The sequence below is a fragment of the Micropterus salmoides genome, unplaced genomic scaffold (assembly GCF_014851395.1).
Source record: "Micropterus salmoides isolate LMB-PRFRI ecotype aquatic unplaced genomic scaffold, ASM1485139v1 Ms_hic_scaffold_20, whole genome shotgun sequence".
Classification (NCBI taxonomy): domain Eukaryota; kingdom Metazoa; phylum Chordata; class Actinopteri; order Centrarchiformes; family Centrarchidae; genus Micropterus; species Micropterus salmoides.
Window position 1 is genome coordinate 12,725,951 of NW_024041151.1, and position 24,792 is coordinate 12,750,742.

General features: G+C 40.9%; 1 protein-coding gene across 4 annotated transcripts in view; it reads right to left on the reverse strand.

Moving 5' to 3' along the window:
- Positions 1–24,792, reverse strand: part of nedd4l (NEDD4 like E3 ubiquitin protein ligase) — a 48,833-nt gene that overhangs the window by 17,900 nt on the left and 6,141 nt on the right. The window contains exons 3-15 of one of the 4 annotated variants that reach the window (XM_038733089.1): positions 20,661–20,742; positions 19,022–19,060; positions 18,532–18,585; positions 9,218–9,253; positions 8,420–8,470; positions 6,951–7,012; positions 6,517–6,619; positions 5,100–5,254; positions 4,582–4,717; positions 4,280–4,468; positions 4,026–4,103; positions 1,620–1,679; positions 134–271 (exon numbers count right to left, since the gene is read on the reverse strand). In XM_038733089.1, coding sequence (XP_038589017.1) covers positions 134–271; positions 1,620–1,679; positions 4,026–4,103; positions 4,280–4,468; positions 4,582–4,717; positions 5,100–5,254; positions 6,517–6,619; positions 6,951–7,012; positions 8,420–8,470; positions 9,218–9,253; positions 18,532–18,585; positions 19,022–19,060; positions 20,661–20,742 — 1,183 coding nt within the window. Of the gene's footprint in view, positions 1–133; positions 272–1,619; positions 1,680–4,025; positions 4,104–4,279; positions 4,469–4,581; positions 4,718–5,099; positions 5,255–6,516; positions 6,620–6,950; positions 7,013–8,419; positions 8,471–9,217; positions 9,254–13,695; positions 14,842–18,531; positions 18,586–19,021; positions 19,061–20,660; positions 20,743–24,792 lie in introns of those variants that run through there. The other 3 variants (XM_038733090.1, XM_038733087.1, XM_038733088.1) reach the window with 3 other exon arrangements.

Consider the following 24,792-nt stretch of genomic DNA (forward strand, 5'->3'; position numbering starts at 1 on the left):
TGGCTACACAGAGGAGAAACACAGCGGCAATAGAGGAAGAGGTCCGACACACAGGCCTAGGCCCTGACAGGGGCCGAGGTAAGGTCCAGTCCCATGCATAGAGTCTGCCAGCCAGCCTTCAGACCTGCTGTACCTGCACAATTGGCCTAGTCCAAGTAGTGGTGCGGCTGTTATGGTTGACGTAATAAGTTCTTCCCTTGCCGTCCTTCCTCTCCTCCCATCCAGGGGGCAGGCCAGGGGTGGTCAAGGCGTAAGCAGTCGATGTGGGAGACTGGCCAAGTGTAGAGAGAGAGCAAAGCAAAAACAACTCATCAGTACATGCTGACATACGGAGGGACATGTGGGGGGGAATCTTTTAATAATTTTAAATGATTCTGCACGGAGTCAGGGCACACGTTAGGGTAAGTGGATGAATTCTGCTGTTTTGAATAAAAGGCACATTTAGAGTTATTCCAACATACCACAAGCCTTTTCTTTGTCAACATCTATCAAGAAGAACACAAAAATTTTAAAATCGGTTCCCATCTCAGCTGCACAGCACAGTGACAGAAACAGTTTAGGAACAACATACGACAAAAGAACTCTAATGGGAAAGTAGGTGACTGCATTTGACCTTTGACCTTCACACACATAACACAATGAAACACAGAACAGGACAAACATCGCATGCGGAAAAGTAGTGTATCATTACTACTTTGCTGAGTGAACTATTAACCATTTGTGGCATAAAGATCACTGAAATAGCCAACCAAACAATCACATTAACTGTAGGGATGTTTTAGAAAAGACTGTTAACATCCTCGAACATAGGACGCCAGACATGTCCTGAGGTGATCCTAAGGATCAAAGTCGCCTTCTCTAGTTAAACTTTTATTCACGTGATATCAATAACTTAAGCTTATAAACTTGATATATTTGAACCAGGACCTCCAGTATTTGGATCAAGTACCTTGTGAAAAATAAGGTGTGTAAAATTAAGTCGTCCACAGCTCTTATATTAATGTGCCAGATTAATAGTTTATCAACATTCAAGTAAATCAAAACAGCAGGTCAGATATCCAATATTAAAAGACACTGATCAAGGCCAAAAAATATCTGCCTGGCCTGGTATCACCAAATGGCGCATGAGTAACACGGCAATGTCTTAAGTTATTTCACATGCCGACTTGCCACAATGCCCTTTAGTGCGTGTTAGAGTGTTATTTTAGGCACGAATGTCATAGAAAAAACATGTCAGGTGACGTAGCAAAAAAGAGCGACAAAGTCCATGTAATGACGAGGTTGGGGTGGACGGATGGGTCAACAAACGCATGACTTCCACCCAGGAGACCGCTGTTCATGTCCCCAATGGAACCAAAGTCAACGCTGACTTATTACATAACATAAGTTACAACTATTAAAATTACTCACGTACATAACTTAACTGATGTAACTAATATACTTACCTACCAGCCATGGATGGCTTCGAGAACATTGTATAAATGAAAGTCCTCATGTGGCTTTCTACCCAGTGTAGGCTTTTACCAAAGAGATTCACAAAACTAGCGGGAAGACAAAATTCCTATGTGGTGTCTGGGAACTAATATATGGTTTAAACTGTATATAAACTGAGATATTACCATAGGCTCCTCACCACCTGAGACAGTTTGAGCTCTGGTTCTTCTGGTCTGGGAACCCCGCTGGTGATAGACAACAGGGGAAGACGATCTTTAGTTCATAATATATGTTATGTTTTCATTGCCAGGGTAGAAGTAAAGGGGCAAGGGAGGGCATTTGTACAGTTGTGCAGGTTGATTGAGGACAAACTGTACGGACAAAGGGGGGAATTAATTCTCAACAGACGCGAGCAGTGACAGAAAGGGAGGTGATTCTTGTGAATATAGGGGAAAAAAGTGAATTCAAGCATACGAGCTGTGAGTTGACAAGCAGCAGGAAGGAGCACATTTAATTTGGAATCTAACTGAAGTTGTGATTGGTTGACGTGATTACACAAAATGTAGGTTAAGAAAACGTTTAGCAGTGGGCTGTTGAGTCAAGTAAATCAACAGACAAAGAAACACTCTGAGCTGCAGAAGTTATCAGGCTTGCATCCCATGTTGGAGGGAAGACACAGAATCTTTTCCTTGAATTGTTCATTTAATCCCAGCATCTTAAATCTCAGCCCAAACAGAAAATCATGTTAAAGCTACAGTAACACCAGTCAGAGAAAACAGTTCTGTGTCCTGAAATTGTTAGAGCAGGAGAAGTGAATCACTGTGCTGAAGCTCAAAGAAAGTTCACAAAATGAGTTTGAATCAGACATGAACTGGAAGAACATGATCAAATGCAGAAAAAGAAAAAAACAGAAATTGTAGTTTCATCCAAGCAATCCAAAAAACATGCCACAAGTAAGATGACAATATCAGTGCAGTTCAGCTGGCAGTGCCTTGCAAGGATGTGGACTGGATGTTGTTCTGCTCATTCTAAACAATATAACCTGAAAGATAGTCAGCTGCCTGATTTGAACAGTTGCATCACTACCCCTATAACAGGAAAGAACCTTATAATGAAAGTAAACAATGATGTCAATGGCTATTTGGAAAGTCAAAACCATTACAAAAGCAGATATTTATGCGTTTCATTAACACATACACTCAGTGCTGTATTTGGCCATTTTGATGTCATCCCACAACCTCCTATTAAAGGATGTGTGATGATATTCTACATTTTTATTATTGTCAACAAATTCCATTAAAAGACCAAAACCAACAATTAATTGATTCTACTAACAGAACTTTCTGTGTGACAAAAGCCTGATATACTGTAGCTTAGGCCGTAGGCCTTCATCGTTTCCCAAAAACTATTAAAAACAAATCAATGAGCCACACTGTTACACTGGCTGACATGTCCAATCATTACCATGTTTGATTAACAACTACAGTGCTCCGCTGTTTTAGGAAATTAATGGGCCTTTTCTTTTTAAAAATGTCATGTTCAGATAGAGTACCATCAAGGGGGTAGTGAAGTCGAGAAAGTACTGAGTGATTAGAGAGGACTAACAAATTGTTTGTTGTGGTTCTTTTATGGGATTTGATGACAATAAGTAAAAGTAGAGAATAGTGCTAAATTCTGATCTCAAGTGAAGGCTACCTTTATCCAAAAGGCAATGTCTGCATTGGTCAGTACAAACAGCACCCATCCACCTCCATAGATATTTAATATCATTAAGAATTGTGTGACTCTAATTAACCTTCCCTAGGTCCTCGCAGTAACTCAGTGATAGGAAACTGCTCAAACATATGGTTTCCTCTGATGTCTTCTAAATGAGCCTACTGTTTTCCTCTCATTAGAGACTTGTCATTCAGGGGAAAGGCTGACATCAGCACCTGTACTTTTCCTTGGCTTGACAAAGCCAAGCTCAGTGCTGTGACTCAGCTATGTGACAAACATCTGACTCAGATCTTGTGACCAGTTTGTTGAGCCGAATCTCCACTGATGCTGTGACTCAGGACTCTCTGGGGAATGTTTGATCTGATGCGGCGCTGTCCTTAATCTTATTTGCCAATGGTCTCTACTGGAATGGTCATTCTGCTGGCACACAGATGTAAAGCCAACCTGTTCTCCAATACATCAAACACAGCTGCAAGTGAATCACAAGTACAAAGTAGCAGTGGGAGAGGAAGGGAGATAAAGAGGTGTGGTAATCCTACAGAGACATGAAGACAGAAGCGAACGGTAAAATTGAATAAGCATAGAGAGCAGGAAGGAGAAGTGAGGAGGAAGCGACACCTGCCTAGCAAAACAAGTGGAAATTTCAAATGCAAGGAGGAGCAAAGAAGGTGATTTGATGTGTGGTACACCCACAGCACTGAGACATGCCAACAAAGAGGAGGTAAATGACACAAAAATGCCTGCCTGCTAACAGCATTCTGAGAACAAAGAAGAGGACGTTCACTATGCTGTAAGTAACGTAACAAGGAAAGGGAGGAAGTCAAAGAAGAAAGAGAGCAGGATGGAGGAAAATGTGGGCGTTCAGAAATATGTACCATAAGAGGGGGAGCCTGGGCCTGATCACTGACACCATCCGTCATACTTGAGGATCGAAGTCTGTTTGACAGCTGGCCCTGTTAAATAAAAGTAAAAGAAAAAACTTTATTGCTAGCATCGACTGTCACTCTAATGTCTGACACAAAAAGACCCGCCTGGAGAGCAATTTGACTGCCTACATTTACCCATTGATTAATTAAAAGTGGAGTGAGTCGGGTTTTGACCACTGAAAGTTGCAGTGTTCGGGTCTCACCAGAGCAGAGCTGGGCCCCGGCACTTCGCCGTTGGTATCGGCAGTGAGTGGCAGCCTCAGATTTAAATCTTCAGAGAACTCCTGGGTGACGGGAGTCGGCAGGTGTTGTGGTGTCAAGATGGAGGAGGGGCCAGGCAGAGACTGGGTCATGCTGTCGTTAGGCTCCTCTTCTGTGATGAGCTCCCAGGACTACATGCGAAACAAGGAGACATGGCCGTGAAACAATCAAAACACTTTAGTGACCTTATCAGTTTAGTCAGCTGTGGCTCCGCATGTGTAAGCTGTATATATATGCATCTCACATTGTCCAGGTCCCTGGGCTCAAGGTGCTCGTTCTCTAGGTCTTCACTGATGTGCCGTCTCGAACGGAAAACACGGTGCGCTTCCTGATTGATCTGCCGCTGTTGATTATCACTCTCCGTCTCTGAAATCACATCCCTGAAGGAGAAGAAGTGATTTCATTCAAAAGACAGAGTTAGTAAGTCACAAAATGAATAGATAAGGTAGTACTACAGTAAAATTCTTGGTTGAAAAACTATTACTTTAGCCAATTTTTGCCTTAGTCTACCACTCATCATTTTACATTTTTGTGTCAAGTAACTGTTCCACAATAGGCTTATTCACTTTCATGCCAAGACTTAGCCAAGACTGATACAACACTCATATCGGTCTGCTAAATATGAGGCTAGTGCCAGAGGGAGATTAGCTTAGCATTGTGCTGAACTTTGACAAAAGATTTTCTCATTTATCTCAATAATATTATCTATCTATCTCAAATATATTTTAAAACTGAAAACACGAGGAGAGAAATAGGGCGTACATGTTGGAGGGCCGTTTCCACTGTGTGGAGCGGTTGTTGTGGTTGACATAGTAAGTGCGTCCCAGGTTGTCCACCTTCTCCTCCCAGCCTGGGGGCAATGGGGGCTGAAGCTGCTGTGGCCGCTGGGAGCCTGAGTCTGCAGACTCATCCCATCCCTGAAAGAGAAAGGTCTGATTTTTTGACATAAGGTAGTACGAGTACTGCTAGCTCAGGTTAAAGACATGCACAAACTTCAGAAAACTGGTCCACTTTAAGAGGGGATTCCCAGACAATGCAGAGACAGTTTCTACCATAACAATTCCTTTAACTATATAAATACTGTACATATCCACACTCATTTATATTTTTCTTTATTTTATATGTTTACTCTGATATTTATATACTTCTGTATATACCACCATCTTATTTATATTCCTTTTGCCTTTGAGCAACTGTGACACAGAATTTCCCCTCGGGGATCAATTAAGTATTTCTGATTCATGCCTGAAAATACATTAAAGATGTTGGATTCACTAGTGGTTGGTTAGAACTTCTTTTCAGAGTGCTGTGTTGTGGTTTGAAAGGTTTTTGTTAACATTTACTGGTGTTTATTTTTGTCTGTCAAGCTGCAAGCTGGGTGGGATATCTTCAACTACAGGATGCAAGACTGAGTTGATGTGCATCAATATCACTACTGAATATGAAATCTCTGTCGTTTTAAACCTGCTCATGGGTTCATTTAAGAAAATGTAAATCTGTGTACTTTTGTGTTGGCAGAGAAGTAACTACGGAAAAAAATCATCTGGTGTAATACATTTAATATTGAGGTCAGTGTCAAAAAAAGAGAATCTAGAGTGTGAAAATTAGGGATATTTCACAGTAAAAGCATGCAGTAAAGGCAGGTTGGCAGAATGGAATTGAAGTTTTTTGTGTTTCAGCTGTTAAATGTCACCTTATCTGTGTCACCTTCGCTGTCTGAAAATGTATAGCACCGCTGTAGCACACCACAAGAAATTCACAATTACATACACATGCAAGAACACTAGTAAAGTAAAAGAGGAGAAGCTCCTATTTCTCCAACTAACAGGCAGTATCGTAAATGGTTTTTCCATACCCTGACCGAGAAAATACTTTCACCAGATTCTGGCAGGAAGAAGCTGCCCAAATTCTTAGAAAAAATAATAAAAAGAAGAGCCATCCTTTCTCTTCTCACTCTTAGCAAAAAAACACTCTCATATTTCTATTGGTGGGAAACTCACTTTCATCTTTAAGCTTAAAAGTGTGGTTTCTTTGTGTCAAAGGAAGGAAGGAAGGAATAAAACTAGAAACTGGTTTGGCTTCAGGTTATTATGAACCAGACAGTTAAAAAGGAGGCCATACGTAATGCTAAGTCGGCAGTTTAAACAAACTCACTAAACAATAGTGGCCAAGACCTTACCTCAGCCTCTTCCCTCATCTCTCCAGCCTCCTCCTCTTGTCCTCCTTGTTTGGGCAGATAGGCCATCTTCAGACGCAGGTAACCCTTCACCCTGGACTTGTGACTAGAAGGATAACATCAGCAAAAATGGACCCACTTGAAAACAACCAGGAGGCCTGCACCCTCAGAGCCCCTAGTAGGCTAAAGCTTAGAAATGCATGGGAGTTTCCAAACTGCCCACTGGCACCAGATGGTCTTTCACCTTCAGTGTTTAACTGGCCATCACATGAGCTTACTGCTTTCTGGAGTTATGACACCCGTCTACAAACCATGATTAAAGTCACTGAGAGTTTAATAATCTGTCAGTGTCTATTCCACTTGCTAGTGGGGGCAAACCAGACACAATTTAACTTAGTGTTAAGTGTTATCCAAAATCTCATCCAGTTGAAACTGACCTTCTGGGCCGCAAGAGGAAGTCTTTAAATGTGTAGGGACGCTCCATGGCAGGGTCCTCTGTCTGCAAATTCAGAGGAGGCATTTGTTGACAGTAATCAATTGGACACAAGCAAATACACGTTAGAGAGTATCAAAATATTAGAGTCATTGGTTTACACCATGGCTGGAACCCTCTATGCACAGCCATGCCAGGATCATTATGCAACAGTGAGCGTCTCCTGTTACATATCGAACAGCAAAAAGGTCTTTCGTAATTCACAGCAACCTCCCACTACTCTCTGACTGAGCCAAACCAGTCCACACTGGCTGTTCACCACATGATCCTCAGTAACATACCACTGAATCTCCATGTCAAAGTACAATCTTGAATGCAAGTTTTGTAAATAATAATAATTAATCATGTGATGAAGCTGCTGGGATCAAACTGTACTTAACATCTTAGACATTAAGAGTTTATATCATTTTTTGTAAATAATGCATAATAATGCTAAATAACTGTTTGAATCTCAGGCTTCCACAAGTCAAATGTAGTTACCAGATTGCTTCAGACGAGTCAGAATGGCTGATTAATGAAAAAGGAAAAGAGGAGTGTCTAGGAGAAGCTAGTATAGAAAAACAAGGTGATGACTAAAGTAATGTCCAGTAACCATGAATAAGACCTTCATGTAGTCATGCATTAAACTAATGAATCAAATCAAAACACCAGCTTTCCAAGACCTGCAGTGGCTTATTCATGCTCAGCCAATTTGTTTAATGGCTACAATTTGATTTTCCATTATTAACTGCATCAAGACCAAGTGTTCTCTATCCTGTCCACTGACTTCATCTCCCAACATGACTCAGCTGTAGCTTTTATCTGCTGCTAATTCCCTGGACCTATGGGAGCCAAATAGGACATTAATAATTAGCCCCAACACATTTCACTGCGTGATATGCTTTTTGGATTCACATCTTAGACACAACTAGTCTGACAGCTCTCAACTGCTGCTTTAGATTAATTTGTAGCTATATTTGATTGACTTCTAGGTCCTGTTCTCTTACAACAAACCTAAACTGTAACTCCCAAGCAACACACACTGGTTCTGCATTTTATTGTTTTCAAACGCTGTTATCTCTAAGGAATCTAGTTTCTAAGCGAGTACATGTGAGTGTGTGTAAATTTGACAAGTGTAGCTTTTTCCATTGGTTCTGAGGGTACCCTGCCCTCAAGACAGTCACCTCTGTTTACATTCTAGACAACCCTCTTTCTATTTTTAACAAGGAGTGCTTGTGTTTAATCACAAAAACATACTACTTGTGTGGCTAGCACTTTCTCACACAAACACACTCTTTGCCTGACCTTCACAGAGGTTAATCAGGCAGAGCAAAATTGAAGATAAGAAACAGCTGAGTTTTCAAAACAGTGTTGTAACAGTCAGTTTGGCAACACACACACACACACACACACACACACACACAAATTACTCACCGGCAAGTGACTGAGAGGAACATCAACTTGTCCCAGGAAATCATCTCTGGTCTAGGAAAGAAACCAAGAAGGTCACCTTCAGCAGCTTAATTTTAGTACTAACAGCTTTTTGAGTGTGAGGGAACACTGAAATTTCCAGCAGGGGAAGAAAGGGGGAAAAAAACACAATGTTGAGGTGAATTACCTAATGCACCAGAAGGTTCAGCAGCATTTTGTGCTTGTTTGTCATAGACAGAGTGAAAGAGACAAAAGACTTTCATTTCAGACAGTCCCATCCAGAAATAACCTACCGCCTTTTTATGAACACATGTAGTGAATCTGAAAAATCTCATATGGCTGCAAAACAGTAGGGTGCAATTATGTTGACAGAATATCTATTACTATGTTGCTGAAGTTATCCTATAATATTTGCTCTAGTTTGTTGTGGCTTATTGGGCAACAATGCTTTTATCTTCTCAGCTAATCAGCACAGATTTCCACAAGTGTCCATGCAGAAGGCTCAGTCTAGGGTTTTATTTATGGACGGGCCTTTTGTATAATTTAATAGGAGAAGGACCCGTTAACCCAGCAAGGAAAAATAACATCCACTGCCACCAGATTAAAGCCAAGTCAGCTAGACAGAGGGAGAGAAGGATAGAGGTGACAACAGGGGAGAGCCAGGGAAGGTTTGTGTTTCAGATTTAAGAGGCCCGCAGATTTGTCCATCCTTTTTTCGTAATTAATGCAGACTGAGAGGAAAAGGGGAAGACTGTACGGTTGATCGGGCTGCACAGCAGCAGCCCCCTGAGTAGTGATTACCTGTGTCAGATGGAAAAGGCCATTCTTGGAAGAAGCCTGTGTGTGGGACACAACTGATTTAGACAACAGGCATCAACTAACAATTATGTTTATTTGAAGAGTTGGAACAAAAAAAAAGCAATATTCTTCCGTTAGTCCTGTGTTTCTCATTTTTGAGTATTGATCCACCGCTGGGTTGTGGGAGTCTTAATGGGATGCCAAGAGGTCAACAATAAAAACATTAACCAACCGTTGTAATGCGAAGACTACCTCGCAATAAAAGAACAACCTGGCAGTCAGCTGTGCTGCACACAAGATTGTGTATCCATTCTTCAAGCTTTAATGTACAAAAGCTGAAAATACATTTTCCACATTGTGGTATCTGTAAAGTTGTCTTCACTGCTGCACAAAAGTAGTGAAGTCATAAAAATTCAGTGTAGTTATGGAAACTATTTCCAATTGAACTTTAAGTGGGGGAACCCTGTAAATCAACTTGATCTGACATCTGATGTTTGTGATCCTTGTTGAAGAAAAAGTGAAGAAAAGGTGTGTGTGTGTGAAATTAAAAGGCTTAAAATCACTTCTTTAATCCTTATTGGTTCCTCAAATCTCATAACGCTAACCCAAACCTGCACCGGTTACTCATTTCATACAACTACGCTGGCCAAGTGCTGGTTTTTCACACTAAAATGAGGTCATGGTCTACAGCAATCGCGTTGGTTTAGTTTGACCATCAGAGGGAACAAAGTAAAAACAGTGTTGCTCGCAGTGAGTTCCCACCACAGTTAACAGACCTGGAATTCAATGGTGAAAGGTTACAAATGAGTCACATAAAAACGCTGAGTTATTACCGCACAGGCACGTAAACAAACACCTTTGAGAACACACACACACACACACACACACACACACACACACACACACACCTATACTCAAACACACTTCTAAACAATTTCTTCTTGGAAAAGCCATCAGTATCGGCTTTCATTTCATTTTGTTTTACTGCCTGATTAACTCCCAGGTAATTCAAAACAGTGAATCATAAGCTTTATCTGAGCTAGGAGAGAGCAACAAAAGCAACCTGGACCACAGCATGAGTAAGACAGCATCATATTACACTCTTTCCCATGTGTTGATCTGTAACCCACGATGTGAATTTATGAAACATTTAATGTCAATAAGTTAATTTGTTCTGTAAAAGGGCTTTAAAAGTAAAGTTTAGAATTAATGTCGCAAAGCCAGCCAAGACTTTCAGCACGTGAGTCACTACGAGCATTTAATCTTCACCCCCAAAATCTCATTTGCTACCATGCTTGAGCCTTTAACAAAATAGTGGCACTGTAGCTTAATGGCAACAGCAGTATCCCATGGGACACATGTACTCCTTTGACACACGGCTGTTTTTTCTGCCCCTAACAATAACAAGCCTTTTAAGCTGTGGGTATGTGAATGTACGGGGATATAATTGCAGAGTCATCAAAGGGTCACAGTTGAGCCTGCAGCTGCCTCACAGGGCCAGGTTACACTCAGAGAGGGAGGGTGCCACTAATGACCAAGAGAAGGACGAGGGACAAAGATCAGTTCACCCAAATCACAAAACACTTAACTTCTTACAATACTAACTGTATGCAGATAGTTTTGTTCAGTACAGTTCAGTCATGTTAGTATCCCAAATGGGAAACCTGACATGCAGTCAGTGGCACAAGATAAAAAGAAAAGTAAGTACCAAAGGTTTTTCTGTACACAATATATAGAACACAACCAAACATTTTGGTATTATATCTGTCTCAGATTGCTGCCACAACCCCAATATAATGGAGGTTCATTTGGGGTGCTCACAGGATTGAATTCTTTTTTTAATTAAACAGTGACATTTCTTTCCCAACACAATGTCCAAGTTACTCTCTGATAATCCACAGAACCCATTACCAACAGATGTCATAGACATTGTTTGCTGTTGAAATGTTATTTTTCAATGCCTTGAGCACCACACGTGAAATTCCATTCATTCATACATATTGGACCTAGGGGAAAACGATTTTGAAAAAATATCTAATAGCGATTAATTTGACTGATGATTCTAGGGGGAATGATCATTTTTACATCACTATTCTCATTTTCACTGAAAAATATTATATTGATTTAGGGTGTGAATATTACAGAGATCCATCCCAAGCAAAGATGTTTTCTAAAGTCTCTAGAATATGACGTGTAGGCCAGGACATCTCTGCAGCACACAATTTAAAATGGTATTTTGACACACATTACTTTTAACAAATATTATGCCTCCAGCAATTTGAAAATTGCAGTAGGCCATATAAAAACGCAATGAGACAATTTGCGTTGTGTGTGAAACCGGCATAAGACACTAAGATTAGTAGTAGCTAACTGTAACTGTTGTACTGCACTGCCTTGAAGCTACATGAAGAAGTAGAGCAACCTGGAATGAGTCCAGGCTGGCACTGAAGTGTGAAAAGGTTGTCTCACCTACTCAACAGTCTCCTTGCTGACACAACTGAATTACAATGTGATCCAACTGAGAGATCAGAGCTGACAGAGAAAAGCCCTTCACAACAATAGCAAAATGAATCCCTCTCACATGCTACCGGACCAAAATAAAAAGAGAGAGCCCCCATCTATCCACAATCCTGTCTCAGGTAAATATAGCAAACCCACTGGCCTGCATGAGCGCTTTGTGAATGGCAACTGGGGGGTACGGTGGCATAGCTGTCTGCACATAGTCTAGCTGGCACACACACAAAGACACACACACACACACACACACACACTCATAGTATCCCATGCAGGGCTTTAAAACGGGGCACTCCAACTTCAGGCTACCAGTTGGGGGAAGACCTGTCATTATGGTCTAAATGAGGATTTCCTAGTTGCATGAGAAACCGGATGCCCTCGGGTAACACAGCCCCGCGTGTCTTAAAAAATGGAAAGGAGGTCGTGTGTAAAACGCATTCAAGTATGTGCTTTCAAAACTAAGATTGTAGATGTATTTGCCAATACTAGTCAACCAAACACACTGTAGTATCACACCATCTAATGACATAATGACAAAAACCAGAGATCTTACACCATCTTGGATTTATAACATTTGGGTTCAAGTTTAGTCATTTTTAGCATAGTGCAGATATCCTTTGTTATCTAGCCGTATTTATGTTATAAAAGCCTGTCAGAGCACCATCCTCTTGAAATATTACATAACAAGAAAATTTATCTCATCTCCTTAGTTTGGCAAATAATTAAATAATCGGGAGGGCTGGCAAGAAAATTACGAGAGTCAGATGATTAACAAGCTGGAAAAGCAGAAAAAAAAAGAAAAAAAAAAAAAAACTTCTATCTGACAACATTGAAAAAGGGGGAAACATGCACAACATCTAAGTTTGTGTTAAGAAACTAATGGGAGTAATCCTTACACAGTCAATGACAGCCCCATTATTTAAATATCTACTATATAGTACTGTTATTTAGAGCTTCAACTTGAAGCTTAAGTTTATTATCTGCATTTAAAATGGAAGAAAAATGGGGTACAGAACATAGTGCTAATGTCAAATCCAATATCTATTGCTTCCAAAGCTTGAGCTATACGTGACAGGAGAACACACAGCACCATCAAAAGACTTCAGGCTTCCAGGTAACTACAGCTACTGACAGCTTGTTAAACTTCTCGATTGTCATTGGGGCCATAACGACGTCTTAGTTCTTAATCACTCACGGAGCAGCTGCAGGGATACAGATCCATACCAGCCTAGGGCCAAAGAAGACATTCCACCTGGCCGCTCTCAAAATCAACAACTACGCTCGAAGCAGACTAAAGATAGAAACAGCCAAGCCAAGAGCACTGGCTACAGTTAAGGGTATTACCAAACTGAAGTGTCACATTTCTGTAAAACAGAAGGCAACAAGTGCATGGGGAGAAATTATCCTGTTTTCATTTCATGACTGAATTGGCCAGTGTGTTAACAATTTCAAATACCTGTGGTTGTGAAGTGAAAGAAAGCCAGTGTGTGTGATTTAGCTCAGCAACCATGACGGTGCTTTTCACTTCCCAGAATGTCACCACCCTCTTCCTGCACCATACGGATCTCTCCTCATCTGGGCTCGATTCAGTGAGTGAAACACTAGCAAATCCACAAATTACATGTGAAATATTTAAGGAATCCCACAAAGTTTGCATCATTTAGGTAGCATACTTTTCACCCTGAATTCTTATTTGTTAAGCTCTACTTAATGCCTCCACTTCTTCTGGCTACACTAGGCACAAGATATCATGTGTTCAACTAAATGTCATATGAGCGAGATGACCCATCCACTATTTGCTATAACTGTTTACAATTCATTCTCAAGTTAAGTTTGTCATCATTAAAACTAAAACCCTGAAAGTCTCATTGTCAAATGTCATTATAAAATACTTTTCCAACATCTCTTACTAAAAACATTTTATACACAGGCCAACAGTCGTACTAAGGTTTTCCTATAATCTTTACCTTGGGTTTATTTCGCATTGAATCATTGCCATGGCTCACATCCTGATCTCCACCTCCGCCTGGGGTAAAATATATCTTGAAATGAGGCTGCCTTCTGGAAGGATCCCCACTGATTTTGAAAGTACAACCATTAGATCTGTTTACTGCTTCCATTCTTTGCGTCTCCATGTCCGTTTGGTTCTCCTCTATAGCTTGACTATCTCCACCACTTTCCTGGTGTTGATTATCCACCAACAGCCTCTGATGAGATGAGCTTCTCCCCAGGTGAATTCTGGGGTAACGCACCATAGGGCTACCTCTTGAGCTGGCAAAGCCAACATCTGTGCATTCTTCCTGGGATGCAGCACCTTGTTGCCCGCCTTGGCTCTCCGGGTTCTGATTTTGCTGGAGCTGAAACACTAGTCTCTGTGTTCCGCCATTAACAACAGAGCACTGGTCGTTGCTTGGTTGCTGGACAGACCAGCTGGTACCACCATATGGGAGGATTCTGAAATGCTGGATGTCAGAACCGTTAGGATAGTTCCTCCGGATACAAATACCACCGACCCCGATACCAGGTTGGCCTCTGCTATACACAGTATGGCCATTGGAACCAATACTAAAGACCCTGCGTTTCGGCAGGTTGGGCTCTGTCAGGAAAGTTTGCGAATTTAAAGAATCTGGACTGTAGTACGGAGGAGGCGGCTGTCGGGGAACGTCTTCTCCAATCGGTGATTCAGTATAGGCAGGTGCAGGTCCTGGAGGACTATAACAGGGTGGCGGGACATCATCAGCATGACCACAGGAATCTCCATTACTTGATTCTTTGGTGCGCTGGAGGGATATGTGCATGGAGGAGCTCTTGGTGGGTCGCGGTTCAGCGTAGGCGGTGAGCTGGGGTATGAACATGGAGGAACTGCGCTTAAGCAAAGGCTCCGGCAGCGAACCAATAGCTCTTGATGGGACATGCTGCGCTACTTGCTCCTGAGAAGGCCTCAATACCGGAGGCGGCCGCATGCAGAGCGCCGTGACCACATCATCGTCTCCCTGCTGCTCCTCAGAGTCTCCTTCCAGTATCTCCGGGGCTGTGTTACTGCGGCCTGAGCCAAAGTACAAACGCAGACGTTGTGCCATTTTCACCTCCCGTCCCACAGCTCCCGTTCCCTCTGACTGCCTGTATGGTTCTCTCCTCTGGCTCCCTTCTCTGTCTCTTAGTGTCGCCCACTTCTCTTCTTTGGCTAGCTAGATGACTGATCCCCCCTTTTTTCCCCCCCTCTTCCACTCACTCTCACCCCCTCCCACCCCCCACCCTCTCCAAGTCTCTTCCACAACTTTCCTTCCCCACAGTACACTGTACTGAGGAAAGAAATCAGCACAAAAAAATAGACTGCCACTGCAAAAAACCTGACAACTTTACACTACGCACTCAAAGGCAGAGTGGAGGCTAAAGAGAGGAAGGGCGAGGGGGAAAAAAGGATCCCTGTATGCCAGACTCTTAGCACTACCAAGCACTAGCGACAGACAGCAGAAATAGCCTGAGTCTAGTGACGGCTAGCATTCCTGACATGATTGGATAAGAGCGGCCGGCAATCCTGGTTTCCGAGGTGACAGTGGGTTGCTTGTCAGTCATATGACTACAAATGGCCCCACCACCTTCTCTTACAACCCCATGCTGCCCTCAAGTGACAACAGGCCCCCAAACATATTCTACCACTGTCCATCCTTTCCTCCATTCTTATGATCCCTTTGTAATCCCCGCCTACTTCCCTGCCTCCATATCAACCAATAAATATCAATCTCTCATCAATGTCCTCACTCCCAGGTCCTTAATTTTGACGTTTCCCACCACTTCATCCCTTTACTTATCTTAAAATATCACCTGTAAATATGACCTCTAAACTTTCTCTTCATTAAAATACCATAACATCAGCCTTTCTGTGGTTACTGATCTGCCTGAGCATCCCACCTAGATCAGTTGTACACAAACGCATAAGACATCCATATCGATTTTCAAAAGGCAAGTGCAATGGTCGTAGTATTAATTCGCTTGCTAAATCATTCGACTAACTATTCGATGACAAGTTGAGCCCTGTTAATTCTTGTAGCTTGGAAACATAAAAAGTAAGCATAAAGAAGCTGTTGCTAAAAATGGACCAGAAAAAAAGTGCAGCAGCAGAGTATCTGACAGACTGCAGCTTTAATTAGACAAAAAGTACAGTCCTCTCTGGAGAAAGATATCCAAGTCTTCTTCAAACGGAATAGACTACGCCGTCTCCCATACGCAGCCAAACACTTAAGTGTCTGGTGGTTTTATAGGCCACTGTTTGCTTCCAAAAACCGCCTAAGATACAACTTAGCTGTCATACTGAAATTAGGCACACAAATTATGATGCTTAAGCACATACACACTATTTGGCTACAGCACAAGGTAAAACAGAGAGAGGCGTTTTCACAACATACTGTACATTCATGAGAGTATTCATTATTGGACAGCAAAGAGATTCACCAGTGAATCAGCATGTGTAAATGGGGGTTTTATGCTACTTTGACATGAGGCCTGAGTTAGTGGGTGAGCTGTCTGCCTCCTTGCACAGAACTTACAAAACCCCTATGATAATTTGGCCTTTTAGAAATGTATCCTCTTAAAAATAAATAAATAAATAAATAAATAAACCCTCAGTGAGTCACCTTATCGGTCTCAAAACGCAAGCTGCAACAAGCTGACAGCCAAGCCACGTCGGGAAAGGTGAAAAAAAGAGGAGAGGACAAAAACACAAAAATGAAAAGTTCTACATTGTGGACAAGAGGGCATCAAGGAGACAGGCGATATTGACTGGAGGCAGAGAAACAGCCAAAGGAAAAGACTGTAGAGTAAGAATAAATCGTGGCTTGGCAGCTGGTTACACTTAGTGATAACACACTGCCTACAGTGTTAGGCACAGTCAATAAATGTGTGTGTGAAATGTTATGAAGAATGTTCTGTATAAAAGAAACAAAATGCCAATGTGTGGTCCAATGGCAGTAAGCCCAGCTTGCCAAATGACATAACATGCCTGCTTCAAACAAAGCACTACATGTTTTGTAGGCCTACTCAACCGCTTTCTTTTGTGAATTTTCAGTCTCATATATAGTTCTCCTACATGTTTTAGGCACTTACATTAGTTGACATTTAGCGTATCTAGAGTATTAGTATTTCTATAAGTGCACATAAGTAACCCATTAATCTATCACACGTGCTATAGCACAAAGCTTAGTCAAACTTTTCATCTCTTCTGACAAATAAACCATTAACAGATGCAAGAGAACAAGCAGCCCTCTTCAAAGAAATATTGTCCAGTGGTGGAGGAGCTGCCTTGGCATGCACCTAGAGATCGACAGAAAAGCACCTCCTCAGACATATAAGGAGAGGACAGAGCTTGAGGCTGCCTGTGCTTTGCTTTCTTGTATCATCCTCTTCTATATGGCAACAGAGAGCTCCCACTGTATGGAGGGAAAAATCAGAGCTGCCCTTTTAGTAGCGGGCTGAAAGCCACCGATTCCCCTCTGCAGGGGCGTGTAGGATATGCACACAGAACAGGCACCAATGTATACACTGATTTTATCAGAATATAAAACATTAAATGTGACTGAAGACGGAGATTTAATCATAAAATGTCCCCATCGTCACTTTACTACATTATTGGGAAAACAGAAAGACACTCCACAAGCTCAAGATCTTTTGATCTCCCATGTCGGTCCTCCATGAACAAAAGAAGTGGCCCTGAACCTGTGAGGTCCAGACAGAATGTGCCCTATCCAGCCAAGAACATCAACAGTATGTTGAGCTGCACCCACTATTTGTTTGATCAAAGATCAAACTAAAGATACAGACCCCAGCCTTACTGAGAAGTCATAAGAAACAAATATCACTGCAGTCCTAAGCTCCTTTCAGGGAAGCCCTTTGCTTCTTCCACAGAACAGTCTTCATTATGTCAACAACCACCTCACTATACTCTGTCTCCTCTGAAGATGGTTCGTCAAGGTGAAGGTTGTACATAAGCATGAATTAGTGAATTTATTATCGAGACCAACTCGTGCTGTTTTTAACTGCTGCAACTCGACATTGTGCAGAAATTTAATCTAGTTGTCATGGCAACTGAGGGCCTACAACAGACTTCATTTCACAAATCAAGGAAGCTAGTGTTCTCGTCCGTTGTGGGAAATCTGAGAAATTTGACTTAAGAGGAATGCAGTAGTTGTTAGTGGACCACAGCAGAGCAATGAAACTAGCTCTGTCCACTTTTCTTCCATGTGTACGGCAATGCATTTCTTTTTACTGAGCCGACGGTTGAAATCCTGTGATATCAAACCTGGCAATGTGTCAGAGAGTTCACAAGAGGAAGACTGTGTAAAGACATGGGGGTGCAATTAAGTCAATACAAATCATTCAAGGCTGATGATGATCCCTGTGGTGAAATGAAAGCAGATCTATTCCAGGAAAATTACTTACAACAACGCAACACAGGTATGCAGCAATATCAGTTTTAAAATCATCACATTTTATTTGGTTGCAAATCAACGTTTTTATTTGCATAATTGACTAAACCATAAAAATAAAAAAAAAGTAGTACCGAGACCATTATCGCCAAAGGAAATGGAATAAGACGTCATCAAGGCAATACAATGTCTAAATAGTTTGAAGTAGAAACAAACTGCACAACATAAATCAAAAGAGGCATGAGGATCACGGTGGGTGGAACTGAATAAATCGACTGCTGGTGAAAGCTGTCAAAACATGACAGACTGAAATTAAAAATAATGTGCAATGTAAGCAACAGAGGGAATGAAGGGTGAGAGGTTACGAAATGGGAGTCTTACCAATCTGTTCTCATCAAACACCTCAAAGAGTAGCCTGTGATTCTGCGGACACACCTGTGTTGGCAACAAAATTACAGGGGAGAGAATACAGCAGTCATCCGGTGGTTATGTGACATGCAAAGCTAATGCAAATGTACGTACATACAAACAGTGAAACAACTCTGTAGGCAAATTCCTGCTTGCTTTTGTGTCACAATAATTCACAACTACTGTGGCTAGAAGGTAGTCAATCTTGTAATCGTAATAACATAGGACAGAACTATAATTCTTTTATAAATAACGAGTTAGGAGTAATCATACGCATGTAACTAAGCTTCTAAAGTTTAAAACTGTCGTGTTTGATTACAGTGGTGGAGGAGGTGGGACAAATTAAACCGCAAACCCAAAGATTTACAACTCTAACACTACCACTCTTAAACAAGTGCAATAACAGACCATTCGTAGTGGAGAAAAGTGGGAAGAAAGGGAATCTGACACATAATGAACTCACTCTGAAGAAGAATTCCTCGTTCCATTTGGGATTGAGAGTCTGGAACACAAAGTAGAGACATGGTTGGACTGATAATTCATTAACTGTGTGTTAAAGCACAGTGGACGACATCATGTTTTTGCAAAGAAAACAGAACAGATGTATGAAACCTTTCCAACTCCGACTGAGAGAAGAGAGCCCGAGAGAGAAATCAGGCTCAGTCTTGGGCGTCAATGATCCTCTTACGTTGTTAAGGGACGTTTGTAGTTACCAACATGTTCTAGTGATTGGCGTTAGTCTCTAGATTAATGGCCATGAGGATTTTCACCCACTTTCTGGAGGGATGAGCTCAGTATGTGGATGCACAGACTCACTCCTTCTGCCTCACACATTTGATATTTTATTGGACTGAGAACTACGTGACACATCTCATTAAAATTCCTTTGGTGATTGAAATGACTTAAACACTAGACTGTCAATGAAGCCTTAATTTCACAAGTCACTCTGATTAATAAACACTTTGCAACATTTTACAGCAGCGATAAAATAACATCTCTGTTAAAACAACTGCTGACATACCAGAATTGCAAATGAACCCACTGCCCTTTGACAAAAAGCCAATTTCAGACTAAAATCTGTCAGATTTCCAGAATAGTATGTCAAATATACATGTTTAGTATAGGGCTTAGGATACTTCTACTTACTTATGTTAGACTGGCTCTTTGTCAACATTTTTCATGCCATCTTGCCACAAGCCAAACTCTTAGCTTCAAGATGCCATCAAAGGTGTCCCACTTAAAAGACACATAGGGCCCATTGAAGAGCCGAGCTGTGATTTTTCTGCTCCACATAGCAGTGCATTGTCAGCTATTTATATCCAATAAAGCAACTGCGGCCACTGTCAGCATATGTCTGCCTGCATGGAGGCCTGAGCTGCCTGACTCCAGTGGAGGGCTGGCTGGCAGCTACATGTAGTTAACCTTAACTACCAAGAAAAGGTGAAATTGACAAAGAAATAAGCTACATGGAAGTATTGGAAACAGCTTCATCGCAGTTTCACCCCTGTATGTTATGCATTTTCACAAATCCAGGCCAGTGAATAACATGTAATGCAGAATAGCAAGCATCTATTGTATATATGTATATTTAATTTTGAACCATATGGCACAGAGGATTCCACAATGTGAGCAATGAATATGGACATTTGGTTAAAAGTCTCAGCCTATATGGACATTAAGATTGCTCCTGAATGGAGTTTACCCTAATAGCAAGTAATAGCTCCCCCTGCTGAGAGTAAATTTCCTCCCCAAAATAGGTCACTGGGGAAAAGATCTTGCCCAATGTCTCCCTCTACACTCTACTGAGCAGGAAAGCACTGCCTGGTGACTTCCTGTGGTCTCCATCTCTCATAGGATGATATGAGATTGCCTTGATTTGAAGGAAGGGTGGTGGTGGTGTTGGGTGGGATCAGGACGATCCGGTGATCTCAAAAAAACAAAGTCATTATGAGGCTGTGCGGTAAATGTGTGGTGCGGCTGTGGGAGGAGATTACCACGGCAAGAGTGGCTAATCTGATACGCCGCAAACACATCGACTTCATTAGGTCTGAAACTCAAACACAGATACACACACCAAAGCCACTTCTTACCGTAGGACCTACCTTTTTAATGGTTTTTGTTTGGACTAAGGCAAGCTCTTTGTTTTCATCCGCAACATAGAGGGATAGTTTGACGTAAGGATCGCTGCAGAAACAAAACAGGAATAAAAAAATAAATAAATCAGTGGCGAAAAAGTGATCAAGCTTTTCAGAGTTCTCATTTTTTAACAGTTACAGATGGATATCCGCTCCCCACAATCTTACAAGTACTTACCTAATAATATTTCAAAGATATACAGATGGTATTGCTGACAGAATACATATAACATTTCAAACATTTCAGTACCAAAACAATATATTTGCAAATGCTGCGGATAAAAAGCCAAAATACCATGAACAAAATTATGGTTTAAATCAGGAAATTACTTTTACATTATTTTACACACTTTTCGGTCTTAAAGGAATTATGGATAGGGCTGGGCAATAATATAATAATGATAATTATTGCAATATAATAAACAAATTAGCACTTAATTTTTCTATTAAAATATTTATTTTGTTGAGGAAATGGGACAAAAAAAGAGAAGATTTTTCTTAATTTCAGCCTTTTCGTAATAATTATTGATATTGAATGATATCAAATCTTTTATTGCGATAACATTTTTGGCCATATCGCCCAGCCCTAATTACGGATCCCCATCTTGTACAAAAAAAAAAAAAATTAAAATTAAAAATGCACAATATACCATAGGCTATAGTGCCTAACCTTAGTTAGATGCCTGTGAAGCTTCTCAGTCATCCAGGTCTCCTTTGGATAACCTTAGTTAGACACAGGGGCCAGAGCCCATATTGATAGACTACACTGAACACACTGCTTGTTTCCAGACCTGAAACCTGAGTCTGCGCTGGACAACCCAGCAGATAAAACTGCTTACATGTGGGTATTGTGAGATAAGGCTATAATATCTTATTGACAAAGCAGAGTGCTAAAAATAGAGAGCAAAACATTTTGATGTGAGCAGCGCAAATAGTAAGCAGAGTGTATGTGACTGTGCTATTTAAAAACAGCCAATGGGTTTATCTGAAGGTGCTGACAGGGTAGAAATCTCCAGTGAGTTCTGGACAGAGAGGCAGAGATTATTCACCAGGCAGACCAATTACTCTACAGATCTCAGTCCCAACAGGCAAAGCGAGGTAAAGTGTCAGGTTATAACCTTTCCAAAACCCCACTTTAAAGAAAAAAAGTTTGTGTGTGTGGTGACAGCAGATATTTTGTAAATGAGTAACTTTTAAGCTTTTTACATTTAAACCAAATTTGTCCAAAAATAAATAAATAAATAAAAAATCACTTTTTCTTATCAAAATGTTTTCCTTTTTACACATTTAGATGTATTCCTGTTTTTTCTCAGTCACAATAATTTCATTTGTTTGTGTATATTACATAAATAAAAAGGTACTCAGGTGGTACTGTCAACAAATTTATGGAGACAGGGTGGGGTGTTTCACATCTTAGCCGTTAATAAATTCTTCCACCCATTATTACTTTTGGTTTTTGAACAGAAGGATACTGATTGGTGAAAATAGCTTATATGCGACGGCTGTTATTAACATCTGATACCCTGCTTTTAAAAGAGTACAGAGCCTTTAATAACACAGGCATAAAATTGTATTTTCCGAGTTTTATTTTTTTTAATTTTAGTCAATGGAGTCTGGTGGCTTTGAGGAGAGCAATATGGTGACTGTTTCTAAAAAAGATCTTACTCTTAAAAAAAAAAGGTGCATCTCTGCAGGGATCCTTTCTATAATGTTGTCAGACACTTATAATAACAATCTGAACCCGTCAGTAACAAAAAACGTACTGTGACGGGGTGCATTTGCATGCAAGGATTGCGTTTCAGCACTGTCTCGCTACTGCGCTCGCTCGATTCTGGAATAATTAAAAAATAAAAGAAATGTGTCCCAGTTTGTCACATAGATACAAAAAACATAGCTCCATGGCTGAAAAATACCAAAGTTACCCTTTAATTTCTCTGTCCTTTTCAGGCCATCCACTCTGTGTCCTGAAAAAAAACTTCCTTTAATATATACACTCAGATAATGTAACAGATGCTGTGGTTCTCCAACGTGGAAATAAAGCAGCAGGCTACATGAAGACAAGCGGCATCTCATCTAATTCTTCACACCAACACAATATCAAGCTGCGGCAAAGAGCTTTCAATCTTCCCAGATGACACAAAGAAAGTTAAAAAAAGTTTTCCCATGCTCTGGGATGGAGGTTAGTTTACCGGTTGCATTTCCTCTGTAGTTGATGACATTTTGATTACAGTGGCTAGACAACACACAAGGTTGGAAATTTGATTTGAATCACAACCATCTTTTGAATGACTTTTAAATCAGATTTGCCATAATGAGTTTCCATTGGATTTTTGCCATCTAGACTTGATATAAGCAGCAAGCCAATTCCATTATATATATATACCCAAAATTTGATTTGGCCAGTCAGTTTAAGTGCAGTAGTTTAGAGGGAGCTAAGGAAAGGGAAATATAAAACCTGCTGCTTGATTGCTAATTAACATCTCCAGGAATCCCACAGCCTCTAATTGTGTGTTTGTGCAGTTCTGTGATGTGCTGTGACTCAACAGAAACAATGGGCATACTGTATCTAGATTGCACTGAGACTTCTTCTTGTCTCCTTCCCTCTATTAACAAAAATCTTGCTGAGGAAAACAGGCTACACTGGACGGTGAAAGCTAGCATGGGCCGCTCGATTAAAATGGTAGCTCAAGTCCATTGGTTGTTTGATTGCATGAGTCCCTCCAGTTTGTATCAACGCATCACAAGAATAACAGACAAAACCTAGGAGTGTTTTATTTAAACCGAAAGTAGCTGTATCACAGAATACAGCAGCGATGGGAACAGGTTTTGAGTAAAAAGAAGAAAAGAACAAGCGAGCACTGTTTGAGCATCTTATGAGGTGACAGACTGCCAAGTCAGCACCGTCTCCTGTGGTAGCTAGCCACATATCCAGACCTCATTCAGTGTTTCTTCATTACAGTTCAGATTTCTCCTGAGTCAGGCTGAGCTGTCCTGCCAGCAGGGCATCAGGATGCTAACACATGCACTATGGCATGTGTGTAGCAGTCACACAGTGCTAAACATGCCAGGCTCTCTCTCTGACAACATCCGCTCTGTCTTCCGTCAGATACAATGCATTTACTATAAAACAAACAGTTGGAACAGTGTTCAAATTTAGATGAGGCTTACACCACTCAAATGGCAATTTCAGCCAGATACAAAGTGCATTAAAAAAAAGGCAGCTGAGTAGGAGTAAAGCTTTGCTCCAAATGGGTGTTGTCTCGTCTAGACTATTTGTGGACCTTCTCATGCTTGTTGTTTACCAGAAGTAGTTACTGATGAGTATGCAGCTAAAGAATGACAAAATGCAATCTTCAGTGTGGGAGCCTGTACTGACCCTTTCCTGGGATGGCACCACTGCTGTACTGCTCCTATTTGCATTACATTTTCATGTACAGACAAAAAAAACTGCCTCTTTAACAGGAATCTCAATACAGCCTTCAAAGAATTTGCCTTCAAGGGAGGGTATTGTCGAGAATGAAAAGAAAGCAACATAAATGGATATGTGAATCCCTAAATATAATCAGAATTTTTGACAAGCTTAAATGAGTTTTAATCTCTCCTTGTAAGGCAAGACAAGGCAAGGTTTTAAATGTGTCTATGAAAATAATGGCAGTCTATTAGTTCCTGAAGGTATACAAAACTGTAAGTAAGCAAGTAAATAAATGGCTTCCGTCACTTAACCTTAAACCCATTAAAGGTGTTATCCTTAATTTTAGGCCCTGGACTAACAGAATGATGCATTTGGTCTGGACTAAGAAGGAGCAAGTTCATAAGAACTTAACTTAGCGCAACAATTCAGCAGTGATTGATCGTCACTCTGTGTATCATTAATTGGTCACAGCAGTCTGGGACTGCAGGTACAGAGAGGTAGGTAATTTAAATTCAAGGCAGAAGTCACAGAGCTTATTCTTGATTTAAAAAAAAAAAAAAACTAAACACAGCCTTCAAATACAACTCCACAGAGGGATATTATGTAACACAACATAAAAGTTGCGATAACAGTGGGTTGCACTTCATCACAGAATCACACATGGGGAAAGGAGGCCAGACAACATAA